A 16,695-nucleotide genomic window follows, 5' to 3' on the forward strand; every position below is an offset into this window, starting at 1 on the left:
TAACTGAGTGAGAGAGTTGGAAACAATTTGAAAAGCAAAGACATTAAAATTCAAGCTGAAGAAAGTGCTGGACTTCCTTTGTTTTGTTTTTATTTTAGATTAAGTGTCCTTATTCCAGTCGAATTCATGCAAAGTTAAAATAAAATAACATTCCCTCTAAAGCCATTTGTCTTTCCCTGTGTTAATCTCCTAACTTTTTAATTTTAAAACTCAGAACTTCCCATCTCCCAGCTGAAACCATACGTAAAGATTAAACAAGAACCAGAACTTCGTTCTGTTATTGATGAATGGAGTTGATTAAAATGGAGCCTCTAGATTATTCACATGCATAAGGAACTATATTATACTTACCAGGAGAGATATTTGTCCTTCTTTAACGATGTTCAAGATGCTTTTTACTTTTTTCAGATACTCACTTCTTTCTTCTGGGCCTTGGGAGCAAGTCCAGTTCAAGCCACTGATCTGTTCTTCTGGTTTGGGTTCTGCAGCTGAGGCCTGCAGATGGAAAGCCCTGTGCTGGCAGTCTGGCATTGCCTTCTCAACTTTTCGGCTATGAGGGTCACTAAAGGTCTTGTGTAGGAAGTCCTTACTCTGGTTTTCAGGTTCATATGTGGAGCCACATTTAACTAGAGGCGGTGAGCTCTCCAGCTCTTCAGTGGAAAGCTTGTGCTTGTCCCGGACAACAGATGATGCTTTTCTCAAGTGAGGGCTTTTCACAGGAGAAAGAACACAAAATGGTGTCAGGTTGCACGGTGAGTTCTCAGCACTTCCTGTAGAACAGGCTTTTCCAGAAAGGCCATTGATAGTTGTACATAAACCCAAAATCCTTTTTTCTGAAGTAACCTTGGTAAAAGAGGCAAGCTGTTGACTGGATTTAATGTAAGGCACATCCAGAATCTCATCCATGTCGAGGTCGTAATGTTCCAGTTCGCCCAGCAACGCTCCAGGCTCGGTGCCTTTACCTGGCAGGCTGCCCTCTCCATCTCCAGCACTGTGCTCCTCAGGCTGGGGGCCTGGGTCAGGTTCATCCCCTTTCTGGTACTCCACCTTCTGGCTCTTTTGGTCATCATTTTCATTGTTCTCCAGAGTCTCTGGCTGATGTTTCAGTGGGGAAACCCGCTTCACAGGGCGGAACTTGCTGTATACATCGGCAATTCCTGTGGGCTTTTGTGTATTTGTAATAAGAGTTGAGACACCACAATTCCAGCTAGAGCTAGAAACTAATTTAAAAAAAAATAAAAGAGAAGAATATTAAAGTGAAATGCTGAATACATCGTGGCCATGCACACAGACACGGTCAACTCAAGTTATGCTCAACCTAAGCTCCTGGTGTAAGGGAATGACTTAGAGAGGACTTACACCCACAAATAAACAATTCATACTCACCACTGGAAAACAATGAATGATAAAAGAAAATAATGACATATTAGCTCAAAATTAATTCAAGTACCAAAAAAGCAGACAGTTCAAGAAAAACAAACCAAAATATTTAAGTTTATTCCCTGGACAGATTCACCTCCTTGGCAGTATTTCAATACTTAGCATATTAAATATATGTCCATTCCAACAGAATTAGAGGGTGGGATACTCTGTGTTAAATAAACTTCCAGACTAAGCTAGGAAGCTAAGGGTGCATACACTGACACCCCGCCTCCTCCACACATACGCACACATACACATGCACCTCTAACGCTTAAGAAGTCTCACATAAAGAAGGGGTGCATTATTTAATATTGGGCAAATTCAAACTGTGACCTGTGGGTGATTCATCAGATGTCCTGTTAGGTGGATTACGGAAAGAACAGAAACAATGACGTGGTCAGGAGATGACTGGGCCGTGGGAGACAAACCATGCTTGAGATAACCCCACCTGGAATGGACATCCCAGTCAACCACCATACAGAGGTATCATGATGCTTTCTGGCACATGAAACAGCAACATAATATGCTAACACTTCACAGCAGAACATGCTCTTTAAGATTGAACACTGTCCTCCATTGTTGGGAAGTTGGAAATAAATAGGAGGAGAAGGAAGTTGTAAAGGGAAGATGGGGCAAGCAGACTGGGTTATTCTCATTTCTCTGTAAATTTTAGATAAAGATCATGTATTGGTTTGAATTTGATTAAGTGTCTGGTTGAGATGGAGGGGAAAGTGAAACAGCTAGACCCATCTGGAGGTGGAAGATAAGAACCACGACGGGTCCCAGTTACCTCATATGAGAGGTCACCTGTGCTTTCTCTCAGGGGCAAGTGAGTGGAGCAACAGTCTCCTCGGCCATGATGATATTGCTGCCTTTCTGGGGCACTCCTCTGACTAGCGGCCAGAGGAGCCAGCACACTTAGGAACCTGCAGGCACTGATTTATAGGGTCTTACTCCATTTCCACTTAGCTTACACTGCCCCCTATGAAAAGGGTTAGATTTCGGGACATGCCTTCCAACTAGGGAACTCCTATCTAGTCTCCTTTTCTGGGACAACAGCAGGAGGGAAGTATTTAATCTGAAATCATGTACACCTACTCCTCACTTATTGACAATAGATAAAACCTACTATCTGACTATTTTGTGCCTTAACAACAAACACCTGGCAGTAATGAACATCAAGGTGCGAGGCAACAGTAACACTGGCTGTGATGATTAAGGTTATATGCCAACTTGAAAAGGCAATGATTCTCAGTGCTTTAGCAGTTATGTGATGATGTAACTTGATAGCTATGTAATGACGTAGTCATCCTCCCTTTTGTGATCTGATGTGGTCATCCTTCATTTTGTGTAACGCGGATTTTCACATAACGACTTGGTCTTTGGAACCTAACCATGTGGTATATATGTACGTGCTTTTTTTTGCTGTTGGACAAAGAATTAAAGAACTAATGTGTACTCAGGTCTGTAACTTCTGCAACAGTCCCTAGCTACCACTGATTCTCGGGGTGAAAATGGCATGTCAATTATTAAATGTTCTCTAAATTTAGATCACTGGTCATTCTTCCTCCTGCTGGGATTCAGGGAAATTCTGGAACCAAGCTAAGGAGAAGAGAATGGGTGTTCTGAGTATGGACACTATATAACAGTCAGTGGGTTCTTTCTCCTAAATAGACTGCAATTTTGCCTAGGGTTTCAGAGGATCTGCACCAAATTGTCCACCTCTGAGGTCCTTCTGGTTTTGGCATTTTGAATCTAAGAAGTGAATACTATGAGGTGTGGAGGGAGGACTGGACTCTATCTACTAAGGAACAGGTATAACAGAGAATGTTTCAGAAAGGAAGGTATCTAGATGCTCTTAAAAAAAATCTTAGGCTGCTGTTTTTTTCCCTTTTGTTGGCTCTGGCTCTTAGTTGTCCAAGGTGTTTGGCACAGAGCAGAATTAACAAATGTTAGTATTTGAATTAGTCATTTAGTAAAACACATTCAGTCTATTTTTAAATGTCCAAAAGTGTGTCCTTCTGAGGGGTTTATAGCCTAATTTCACAGAGAACAAAAGTCCTATTAATAAGCTCAGAAGAGTGATAATCACCAATAAAACCTGAATTTCCTAAAGTTATTTATGAAATGTGAATTTGCAAAGAGTAATTCTAGTTAGTCCATTATAAATTGAAAAGTTTTTCCATTTTTATGTGTTTTTCTCCCTAAAAATGTGAAACTATGAGAAATTAATATCTTCCAGAAATTTCTGCCAAGGCTTTCTCTCTTCCTTTCAAGAAAACAGTTACTTACATAGAATAGCTGAGAGACAGTGGTCATAGAGTTTGTAATATGTAAATATGCCTTTAATTTTATTCATCAATTTTCTGAAAAACTTCAAATATAGTATGAAAAAAATTTTATACATTCATAGACATTTCTGAGATACATGCTTATTAGTAGGCATGGTTAGCTAATATTTTGTCAATTACCTTGATTTCTTTGGAAATTCTTGAAAATGGGCATCTCAGGATGCAATTAAAAAAAAAATTAAAGCCACATAACTTAGTGGGTCAATACAACGAACACATTGTACCAATATATTTATGTTTTGTATAAGGTCATGGGTTCAAAGGACTACTCTTTTATGTTGGCTTTATTTACATGTGAAATTTTTTCCAAGTGATACAGGGAAATGGATACCATATGTTTCCCAGCTGTTTTGTTCTGACAGGAGCCATTAAGAACACTCTATGGAAATGAATTCTGTCTCAGTCTTATGAAAACACTTCTTTCCACAGAATGGTTCTAGAAACTGAAGAAGGGGCATCAACATTTTGGCTTGTTGTCCACCCCTCACTGAAACCTATGATTCTGTTTTAGGCTAAAAATGAAATCTGTGTTTTCTAGTTTGGGTCTTGACTGCAGAGAAAAAAATCCTAGTCATGAAAAATGGATTATTTAATGTGTTTTCTTAAGAATGATCCAATTTATCGTTATATCATATATTTAGCTGAGAAAAAGGTCAATTTTATGCTACATACAAAAGATAAAACTCAATTAGCTTATTTATCTTAAGCTGAGCAAATGGTAATTTTAAGCACAACCCAAGGAAAAAAGCTATTAACGATTGGCAAGAATTTCACTTCCAATCCGATGAGTCTAACAAAAATTTCACTTATACATTTGTTCTACTCCAACACTATAGTAAACTTCTTATAGCACATGGAAACAAAGTCCAGACTGACTATGGTTACTAGAAAGATTTTTGAGGCTAATTTTGTTTTCTGGAAATCATGAATAAGTGCTTCACATGTTAAAAAAAAACTTTAAATCCCTGAAAATTTTATTTCTATTATCTTATTAAATTTTTACAAGTTCCGTGAGAACAGAGTCTATGTCTAATTTCTCTATCCCTCAAAGCACCAGCAAGTTGCTTTACATATATAGGTTCTTCATGACTGTTTTGTTAAAAGGGTTCATTTTTAATATTTTACAAAAGTTAATTTACCTAATACGTCTCCAACCTGTCCATGTCAAAAATTTTCTATGGCTCTGCAGACAAATGGAAATGTATTTGATATCGATTTAGAGGATACAATCATCTCTCCTAAGCTTTCTGGCATCTAGAATGTTTCTGAGCTCCGGCAATGCATTCCCAATTGCTGTTGACCACCCCCACCCAGCCATTTATTCAACAAGCATTTCATACGGGCCTAGGATGTGCTAGGATTTATGACAGGCAGCAATGTTGCAATTCAGGGGCATTAACCTTCTCCACCCTTGCCTGTTCTCCCCCTTTTTCCTCCTTACCTCAACACAAACAAACTGCCCCTTCCCCAAACATATTCCTCCTCCTGTGATCTTGGCCTAGATAGCTGCACCACCATTTATGCGGTCTCCCAAGCAACTCATCTCCCAGACACCACAGGCCATTCTCTTTCCTTGACCCGTCCTACATCCCTCAGGTACCAAGTCTTGCTGTTGCTTCATCCTAAATCCCTCTCAAATCTGGACCCTTATCTTCATCCTCACTACACTCTTCAGGTAACTCTTAGTCACTTCTTAGCTCAAAAACATCAAGTGACCCTGTACTGCCTAAAGCACTAATTCCCCACACATGGGATGCATATTTCTGCAGTGTCTGAGACGCCACCCTGGCACCACATTGCAGAATGAGAAAGTTACTACACTTTCAATTCTCTTTCTTCCTCCTGGTTATTTTAAGGAAAGCCCCAGTTTGGTGCTAGAATGAATTTAACTCCTCTCTAAAACTTACTGGTCTCCCTTCATAACAATGTGACTGTAGGCCTTGGCTCCAAGACTTTCATACACAAAGAATTAAGACCAATGGTTTTATTTTCATTGCATTCATTTTAACATTTACCTTAAATTTATACAAGTGACATTGGTTTTCTATTTACCTCAGTGGCATAAAGTTTATTTTCAAAGCAAGTATGTTTAAAAGTGAATGGTTTTAGAAAAATATATTATATAAATGATAGTACAGGTGGTAGACAGACAAAGCAAAAACGATAGACTTTAGATATAGCACAAGCTGTAGAAATGATATTTAAATTACTAAGGATTGGGAAACTTCAGTCCAGGATAACAGCTGAATTCTTAAGCATGGTGTGTGGCAGTTCTTTTACAAATTTTCTAATTTACCTTCTCATCTCACCACCCCTTATTTCTAAATCACTAATTATCCCCCTACCTCCATTGCTAAATTCAGCCTTTCTAGACATGTGGTGTTCTTCCTTCACAATTTTTGCTTTTGGGCCTTGTCCTGTTTCATGGATAACTTTGTAGATAAGAATCAGCATACATACAATCTCCAAAATGTAGAAACTGATCCAGTCCTCACCTTCCCACTTCTCGATCATTTCTGATACCACTGCCCACATAGCATACTCTCCCTCAGACCCCACCCACTCTCTCAGACCCTACCCACCGAGAGCTTGGGCAGTTTTCAAAGGTTAAAAGGATACCGTCCCTTAGACTGCCAAATAGGCAGACACCAGCTGCAAGTTTGAGTCCACGCACACCCTCACTTTTAACTGCTGTCTTCACGTTCTCCTTTGGGTTTGATAATTCACTGGAATGACTCACAGAACTCACAGAGTATTATATTTACAATTATAGATTTATTATATCAAAAAGATACAAATTAGGATTGTCATAAGGAGGAAACACAAATGTCTGGGAGGTTCTCAATGTGAAGCTTCTGTGTTTCAAAGAGGGCAGACATGTCAATCTTCCTCTGCTGACCAGGAAGTTCTCTGACCCTTCGTGTTCTGGGCTTTTATTGGTCAGTACTGCATGACAGACTAAATCATACCTCTTAAGGCTAGTTCGTATCTGCCTCCCAGGTGAGTCTTTTCTGGTCTGGCCAGCCCTCACTCACCAGCACAAATCCTCAGGTGTGGGCTGGAAGTCCCAGATCAAGGCACCCCAATTACTCCAATGATTATTTCTCCAGAGCCAAAGACAAAGGACACTTTACCCCACACCTACAATGCTCTTGCTCCTTTCTTTGTCTGAGGCTCAGACTCATCTGTCAAGATTTAACTCAGGTGTCATCTCATTGGTGTAGTTCTGACTTTCTCAGGGAATAGCTGCTACTGCTTTCTCAGTGCCCTGATAATACTTACACAGACCTAGAGCTGGGCATTTCTGAAGCTCTGTTGTGACTACTCACTCTCACATCTGTTTCACATGCTCTCCTGAAAGCTCCCCAAGGGCAAAGATTGCTCTTGAACCTTCTTGTGTTTATAGCCAGTGCTCTATCACAGCACCTGGAACATATTGGGGCTCAGGGGCTAAATCTTTGAATGAAGGAAGGAATATGACAGACCAAAGATGCAAAGTACAGTAAGTAGTTAAATATGAGTTGTGTCACATGGGTCGCTCCTGCTGCTTTTGGAGCACACTAACTGTGCTGGATAATCCAATGACACAGTTAGTAAGCTACTGATAAAGCTAAGGCATCTCTTTAGAAGAGGTGCTGCTTATTGAAATATTTTCATACGTTTCCTACAATAAGCCCTAAGCCTCGGTTTCCTCATCTGTAAAATGAAGGGTTCTGACTATATGATTACTAAGACCTGATCCGCCCCTAAATTTCTATGACTTTATGGAATGTCTACAAATAACAGGGCTCTTTACTCTGAGTGACTCACTGTGAAACACTATAATTCCTCTGGATTCATGTCTTTCACCAAATCCTTGCAAATTTATAATTATGAGGCTAAGCTGATTGCTGACACGGAACAACTCCTTGGCTCTTGGGACTGATAAATTAGTATTTTCTTGGGAAGATAATTTATACTTTGCTATTGCAACGGTGGATCTAATTTTCAAGACTGAACGTCAATGTTGGCTCCCAATATGCCTGTTTGTTTTACTTCCAAATATGGATTTATGTGTCCATATTAGAAAATTAGCATTAGACACGGAGCAGAAAAAGAAAAGGGATATGCCTTTAGGGTTAAATTGAGTTACCCTCCTGGTTTTTTGTTAAAAGTTAAATAAATTATATTTTCCATGGGAAACAAAGTGGTCAACTTCAGCTGTAATTGACTTAAAGTGTACCTAACAACATATCCCACAACTATAGCTACTGGAAGGTGGCATTTCCAAAGACATACTTTCTAAGTTCTCCTACATTCCATCTCCTTCCATTTTTATACCTAAGGGAGAGAAGAGTCATCAATAAAAGATTCAGAGTGCCATGAGTTTCAGGTTCCATAGTCCAATGTAAACTGAAGTCTATAGTGTATCCACTTACTGCCAACACCTCAGACTCTGCAAGGAGTGATGACAGGTGGCTTATACCATCTCATGGCAACAGGAAGAACAGTATGGAGTCTGAGTAAAGATTACTTGTTGGATGCTCTTCTGTAGTACCCTTGGAGACTAGACTGTATCCTGATCACAGAAAGAGTTGCATTAACGATGGGTTTGGAGAACTGTGTCAGAAGAATTAATGTTAAGAAGAGTGAATGTGTGCAAGAAATGCTTGTTTCTGGAACATTCTCACAAGGTAACTTGTTCATTTCTTTCACTGATGCCACAGACCGCTTATTGGGGGTATTGTGAAGCTGAAGGGGAGGAACAGAGGTCTTTATTATTACAAAACTGTCAACCAATCATCTAGCCACATTAGGATGCTAAATACTGTGGGGAAAGATTCACTGATTTGGGTTCTAAGCTTTCTGACTTTAAGTGGCTACTGATACCAAGCAGCTGTTGTCAAAAGTGTCAGACTCATGTTCCATCATCCCTAGCACGGCCCAGAATTTTCTAGACCTGCTCACATAACTCTGTACCCTTTCTACACCTATTCCTTTGTTCTGTGAAAACTCATCTAAATGCTCAAGCCCTACTGCCCTGGATAGAAAAGAGACTTCTTCACCAAAGAAGTATATTCTATTATAAAATCAGACTCAATATTTTGACAAGTTAAAACCTTTTGGTTAAAACCAAAAGCAGTTTATATAGAATAGAAATTGGTGGGTCTGAAGAAGTACATGGTTTCAGAGTTATTCTGTCATCTAAAAAATATGCTGACCTTCACTTTGACGTTAACAATACCTCGTGAGTGAATTAAGCCTTGTATTCACTCCAAGCCCATTTACCAGGTTTTTCTTCTTCGTCCCTCTCTCTGTGTGAGCTGTAGAGATAGATACACATCAAGGGACAGTGAAAAGGCTCATTAACCAGAGAAGCACTGGGAAGAGGGGAGCTTCTAGTTTCTGATAGTGCAGGGACACTTAACAGTTATAACTGAAGGTGGCGCTGTTTTACAGTTTTAATCTACTATCAAGGACAAAGAAGGCCAAGTTACAGCTGCTTGATAAGACAGCAAGGGGTAGATGGAGCAGGCAGGTGGATGTGTGTGTGCAGGAGAGAGGATCCCTGCTCTCCCCTCTGTACCTGCACCTGATATCTCCCAAAATGCCTGTTTATTTTACTTCTAAATATGGAGTTACGTGGCCATGTTAGAAAATTAGCTGTAGACATCAACAGGACAAAGAAAAGGGGGAATGTCTTTAGAGTAAAAGAGTGTTCCCCTACTGTTTCTTGCTAAAAGTTAAATGAATTCTGTTTTCCATGAGAAACAGAGTGGTGGGTCTTTGAATCCTAGTCTTATTTTGAGAGGGATGCACTTAAGGTCTGGAGGGGAGGAGAAATGGGGGGAAGAACTAGAGTTGGCCTTCAGCCTACTCTTCCTCTTGGCAGGCCCTCAGGTCCACCCACGAGAGCGCCTGCCTCAGCCAGAGGTCTCAGTTCCAAGGCTGGAGAGAGAACAGGGCAGGTGCAGCTGTGACAAAGCAAAGTGGAGAAAGAGCAGACAGCGGCTCTTCCCAGGATGAATGACCAGCAGAGCTACTGAGCCTCCCTGCTCAGGGGCAGTTTGGTATAAACTTCAAAAAGGCACTATTATAGACAATTAAAATATATTTTTTAATATGTACTAAAGAAAAAAATGCTTTAAGGTGGTATTTCTTAGTTGGAAGTTTTCTAAAATTCCCTCTGCTTAACAGTTTTTAAAATTGCCTACATAAGATGTTTGTGTAAGGCTTTCTATGTTTCAGAGTAAAAGGCAAGTATGCGATTTTATTAGAGGTTTTCATGATGACTCCAGAGGACGGATGGGCAGTTTTTAGTTATTCTCACTTGAAAATAAATGAGAACTCAGGAAATTTTAACAACATGCAGAAAATTACATAGCAGGCTGACTGCTCAACCAGGAATGAGGTTCCCTGACTCCAACTTTCTTTCCATAACACCACAAGACCACCTTATCAAAATTAAAATTATTCCCTAAACATGTAATTCACATTATCTCTGGGTCACATGTAAGCAATGCGATCCCAGACACCAGTGGCAAAGCATGGTCATATTAATTGCAGATTCATTTTAACCTAAATCCCAAACTATGCACTTCACCTAGATCTTGGTAACCACTTACTATGAAAATTGTATGGGAGCAAAGTTAGAAAATTGGTTTTTAATAATAACTCCTTAGAAACAGTTCAGCAGAAAAATTTTCCTACTGTTTATCTTCAGTGGCATTAGCCTATATTAACTTGAGAGCCACGTATCACTAAGAATCTGTTCTTCCAGCTGCCAGTCTCTTCAAATGATGAAAGGTGGCAATCTCTTTTTAATATAAGCAAGAGATTCAAGAATACAAGAAAGCATGCTCATACGTGTTAAAGTAATTGGAAGAAAGATAAAATACTCCTGTGGTGTTCATTTATTCAATAAGCATTTACTGAATGTCTTCTGTGTGCTAGGGACAGGGTGGTGAATGAAACAGACATAATCCCTGCCCTCAAAGGGGAATCAGACAATAAAACAAGTACACAGATGAATAAGAAATTACAAAATGCAAACTGCTTTGAAGGAAAAAAACAGAGTTTTGGAATAGAGAACAGCTGAAGGGACCCATAAGTAGAACACTTTGAGAAGGCCTCATCAAGGAGGTGATATTTAAGCCAAGGTCTGAGGGATGAGAAGAAGCCTATTATGTGAGGGTCTGGGGTGAAATGCAGGAGAAAACTAATTCTGTGAAGATCTGGGTAGAAGGAAACATATCACAAATGCCTAAGGCAGAAGAGAATTTGGCTGGTTCTGCAGCTCCTTTGGCTGGAACAGAGTGAGACAGGATGAAAGTTATAGCAGACGAAGTTGGGGAGGTGTCAGGGGCCAGCACATTTGGGGATCTTATTGGCTACTGCAAAGAGTTTTGTTTTTAGTTTAACTGAAATGGGGGTATCATTGGACAGTTTTCACAGAGGAGTGAAATGATAGGCTTTACATTTCAAAATATATCCTTTTGCCTACTCTGTGGGAAATAGATTATTCCTGGGGTGGGCAAGAATTGGTCATGTGAGAAGACTAGTTAGGAGGATATTGATCCAGATTAAACATACAGGTGGACAGGTGCAGGTGCTGGCCGCTGAGATGGAGGGAAGTGGACAGATGGAGATATATTTTGAGCACAGAATACTCAGGACCTGGTGATGGTGCAAATTGTTAAGCGCTCAGCTACTAACTGAATCCACCCACAGGCACCTTGAAAGAATGGCCTGGTGATCTACCTCCAAAAGATCACAGCCATTGAAACCCCGATGGAGCACAGTTCTACTCTGAAACATGTGGGGTTGCCATGAGTTGGAACTAACTCAGTGATGACTGGTTTGGGTTTTTTTCTTTGGTGATGAATTAGTGTGGGGTTTGAGGGAGAGGGAGAACTCTGGCTTCAGTAACTGAATGGATGCTGGTGCTATTTACTGAGGTGGGAGTCTAGGAGGATCATGTTGGGGAGGGGGATTCAAGAATCTTCAGAATTCCAAGAGGCATCTAATGAAGATATTGAGGGGTCATTAAATGGGGGGAGGGGAGCTGGAGCGCTGAGGAGAGTAGCAGCAGCATGCAGATGGTACTTGAAGCCATGAGAATGGATGAGATATCGATTTAGATTGAGAGGAGAGAGGGTCCTATAACCAGGCCCACTTGAATATTTAAAGATCAAGCAGAGAAAGAGGAGGAATTAGCAAAGGAGACTAAGGTGAAGTCTGAGCATTAAGAGAAAAACAAGGAGCGAGATGGTATCACAAAGCCAAGAGGGGACTGCTTCCAGAAACAAGTGGTCAATGGTCTCAAATAACTCCTGGAAGTCAAGAAAGATGAGAATATCAAAATGACAGTGGATTTCACACAATGGAAGTTGTAACCCCACCTCTAGAGGTAGAAGCCATACTGGAGATCCTTAGGGGTAAATAAGAGGTGGAGGATTAGAGATAGTGTTTCCATAATTCTTTAGAGAAGCTTGGAAACCCTGGTGGCGTAGTGGTTAAGTGCTATGGCTGCCAACCAAAAGGTCAGCAGTTAGAATCTGCCAGGGGCTCCTTGGGAACTCTATGTGGCAGTTCTACTCTACCCTATAGGGTCACTATGAGTTGGAATAGGGTTTGGTTTTTGGTTTTGGTTTTAAGGGGGGGGAGGGTGGGCAGAGAAACTGCTAGTGGGGGTTTTGTTTTTTGAGATATAATTCAAGAGTGTTTGTTATTATGAGGGTAATGCCTCCTTAGAGAGGAAGAGACTGATGTGATGATGCAAATGAGAGAGGAGATAACTGAAGGATCGGGGTGTCAAACTCAAATGAAAAAAAGCAAAATACCAGCTGCCTTATATCTCAGTTATGACATAAAACCAATCGCAGCAAGGTTTCCTTTCTCCTCATCACACATTCATTCATCCACCCATACCTCAGATATATATTTAGCAACTCTTCTGTGCCTAAATTATCCTTTTCTCTATGCTTCGAGTTTCTCATCCTTCCTTACTGCAGTTTTCCTTGAATGCAGTAAGGAAGGTTTCTACCAAGAGAAGGTTTTTCTACAGCTTTTGAAGTGGGAGAGGGGAGACTAAGTTCCTTCCTCTGAGTTTTCTCTCTCTCTAAAGCTGTCTTGTCCATGACTTCCTTTTCCTTTTCTTTTAAAAATAATTTTATTCAGGTAAAAATACATATAACAAAATTTTTGCCATTTTAACTCTTTAAGTGTACAATTCAGTGACATTAATTACATTCACCATGCTGTGCAACCATCACCATTAACCATTTCCAAAAGTTTTTCATCACCTCAAGAAAAAACTTAGTACTCCTTAAACAATAACTCCCCATTTCCTCCTCCTCCCAGGCTCTGGTAACCACTAATAAACTTGGGTCTCTGTGTTTGCCTATACTAGAAACTTCATGTAAGTTGTTGTAGTTAGGTGCTAGTGAGTCGGTTCTAACTCACAGTGATCCTATAGGACAGCGTAGGATTGCCCCACAGCGTCACCTTTTGGTTAGCAGCCGAGCTCTTAACCACTATGCCACCAGGGTGTAAAGTAAGTGGGATCATACAATATTTGTCCCTTGGTTTTTGACTTTTTCCACTCAGACTAATGTTTTCAAGGTTCATCCATGTTGGAGCGCATTTCAAAACTTCATTCCTGTTTATGGATGAATAATATTCCATTGTATGTAGGTACCACATTTTGTTTATCCATTCCTCTGTTAATGGACATCCTGACTTTGTTTTTACCACATTGCAAGTAACCTGTTATAAAATCAAGAAGTGTGGCACTTACATTTATGGTTAAGCAAAGAGTAGAAATGTTGAAGAGAAGAAGTAAAAATGCAATGTATTTAAACTCTACTACTTCAGACTCTTTCATTATTCTGACACCACCAAAATTTTATTTTCAACTTTTCTAATGCCCACTGTCCCCATCTTTTCCCAGACTGACTTACACGCTTTCCCTCAGAAACATTAAGCAAGGTGTTAATAGATTAAGGATAGAGACGATCTCTCCCTTTGGGCAAAAGGGGCAGCTCCATTTTCATGTGTAAACTCTCTGGTTCATTAAAAATGATAGCAACACACATTCTGAAAAAAGCAGGAGATAAAATTGTCCTCACACTATGATCACAACTATACCCAAAAATATGCCTCAGGGAAAAAAAAAATACTAGAAAGAAATACAGTAATTTTGTTCTGGTGGCAGGACTAATTAAAGTTTTTACTTTCCATTTTTTATAGTGGATTATATCAACTATATAATTAAAATTAAAATTTTGTTAAAGAAAAAAGATTATTGGTTCCTTTATTTGGCTAACCTCTTATGCAGATGTTTTATTATTTCTAAATTTTTGCCTGAGTTAAATAAATGGAGATTCTTGCCATTAATGTCAGATTTTTTGTTGCACCAGGTTCAAATGTCCATTTTCTTGATTGAACTCACAGAAAATGTGTTTCCCTATTCTTTGGAACCCAGTTCATATTACATCATGAGAACTGGATTAATCAGGCTTTTCAGTTTCAACTGCCATACCAACTTTCTCTTTTGTGCTTTTAGCATTAAGCCTTAATAAAAATTGAAAACAGGACGTTTATATATTTAGAATCATCAGCTAATGTCACAGCAACATCTACAGGATAAATCTCATGTCGACTTACTATTTTTGGTGCTGGCTAAAATCCTTGAAAATCTAGGAAACCATATATTTTATTTTCATAGGTTCAGGGTCTGTCACATAATTTCCATGCAGAGAGACTAAAAATATAACAATTTTGCAATACTTTTAAATACTCATCCAAAATGACCTTTACTAGATATCAAGTTTAAAAAGTATGGTTTTCCTTCACCCACTGCCATACCAGTATTTAAAATTATTTAGCTATTCAAATTCTTTCAGACTCTATTCCAAACACATCACAGGGTCATATACTACCATTACATAATTGAATTTTCTGACCTCAGAATATCTAAATTTTTAGATGCAAAGCTGGATTAATATTTATCTGCCTTCTTTCATAAGAAAATTATACCATGAGCTTAGCAGATACAAATTTTGAAAGAATCACAAGACATTTAAAGCACTGTGAATTGAAAAAAAATGTGAATTTGAATGTTTAATTAAAAAAAAAAAACTCAAAGTCAATGAAATCGAACGTGCTTTGATTTGAATACCATATGACTACGTAACTTATTTTAGTCCACATTGGGAGAAAACTGTTGAGCATAGTTAACACTCACTGCCTTGTACTGTCCTCTTTTCCTATATGAGTAGCAGGGATTAAGCAGGGAATATGTGCAAATATGTCACAAAGAACTTTTTTAGGCACAAATTTTTCACACATAACTTCATTTGCTTCTAACCTACACCCTCATACTACTAGCCACATGTGGCTCCTTGGATTAAATTACTCTTCGGTTAGCCCAACTTCATAGGCACTCTGAGGGGCTGGTTTCAAATCCACTTGTTAACTCCCGGGCTTAGACCTGGTTGGTTTTTTTTTTTTTTTTTTGAACCCCTGCTAAGAATTTGCCATTCTAACAAGTTCTCAGGAAGTTATACATAAGAATCACCTGGGGATCTTCTTAAAATGTAGATTCCGATTCTCTATCTCTAGGGTGGAAATGCAAATTTTCAACAGGGAACTTGTTAGAAATGCAAATTCTCAGCACAGACTGGAATCGGAATGATTTGATGGAAGCCCTGGCTCCAGGGCCATGGGCTAACCATTTACCCTTTGTGAGCCTCTTTTGTCATCAATAAAATGGGCATAATGGTCCTCTCTCAGAGAGTTATTCCGAGGAAATACCATTTAAAGAGAACCTGGCATAGTGCCTGGTACAGTGGACACTTAGGAAATAACTCTGAAACCTCAACAGCACTAGCGCAACTCCAAGCGCAGGCAGAGTTTATGCTCAGGCTTCCGGCTCCTAGCTCTTCACCTCCGTCCCACCTTTTGTGGTGTCTACAGTGCCTTCACATTTCCTTCCTTTCAAAACCCCCTTTCTCACAAAAATTTGAAATCTAATCATATTACAATGTAAATGATGGAGAACAGTTCAAAATGTTATACCTGTCAGTGGAAAAGACACATCTCAATAGGGATCAAAGTCTTCAGCTAAAGGAAGAGCCTCCCTTGGGTGACCTGGGCATCAACGAGTTACATTGGGCCTCACTGAGCTTATGAAAGGTGTTAAGGACACTCCCTCAGGTCTCTCACAACACTGTGTCATCTGCAGTTCTTACAGCCCACGAATGGCACTGGCCTACGGTTCAGGGATGCAGGGAGGTGAGTCCTGGGCTCTACGTTTCATAGAGGGGCTTGCAACGGTCCCAGTTAGGGTTCATTTCATGTGCCTGCTCCTCTCAGAACACCTGGGAACAGGCACAAAGGGCAGGCACGAGTCTTGTCTTTGTAGCCCACATCAGAAGGCAGCAGAGGTGTGCGGTAAATCCCGGGGCTGCTCTAGGGGGCTGACAGGTTCTGACTGGACCACATGTGGTGTGACCTTAAAAGATGGGCGCTGGCAAACTGCAGTGTGTCTGGAGAGAGCAAGAAGATTGAAAAGGATACGGGAAGACAAGACCAAGGGTGGCTGCTACCTCCAAACAGGTGCACTCTTGCCCAGCAGCAATTGTATTTCTTCACTATGGTTGCAAAGGAAGAACCAAGATCAGTGAGGTGAAATTTGAGGACACTGGTTTTGGCTGAACAAAATAACTAAACTTTATGGATGGGGTTGCCTCACGAAACAGTACGTTCTCTGTCACTGAGATGAGCAAGTACAGGCTGAATGACCCCACGGGTGGGACGACAAGGATCACCTTCACCGATCTGGTGGACTCTGAACTATGTGATTCTTTTAAACCCTTTTTAAAAATTTTTATTTGTAGATAGCTTTTAAACTTTTCATTTGGAAATACATTTATAGAAT

At 39.9% G+C, this 16,695-nt stretch overlaps 1 protein-coding gene across 3 annotated transcripts in view; it reads right to left on the reverse strand.

The window, feature by feature from the left end:
- The window catches only part of SNCAIP (synuclein alpha interacting protein), a 182,467-nt gene that overhangs the window by 47,541 nt on the left and 118,231 nt on the right, over window positions 1-16,695 (reverse strand). For all 3 annotated transcript variants that reach the window (XM_049873560.1, XM_049873561.1, XM_049873562.1), the window contains exon 4: window positions 352-1,220. In XM_049873560.1, the coding sequence (XP_049729517.1) occupies window positions 352-1,220 (869 nt within the window). The remainder of the gene's footprint in view (window positions 1-351; window positions 1,221-16,695) is intronic.

The sequence above is a fragment of the Elephas maximus genome, chromosome 2 (genome assembly GCF_024166365.1).
Source record: "Elephas maximus indicus isolate mEleMax1 chromosome 2, mEleMax1 primary haplotype, whole genome shotgun sequence".
In the NCBI taxonomy this organism is placed as follows: domain Eukaryota; kingdom Metazoa; phylum Chordata; class Mammalia; order Proboscidea; family Elephantidae; genus Elephas; species Elephas maximus.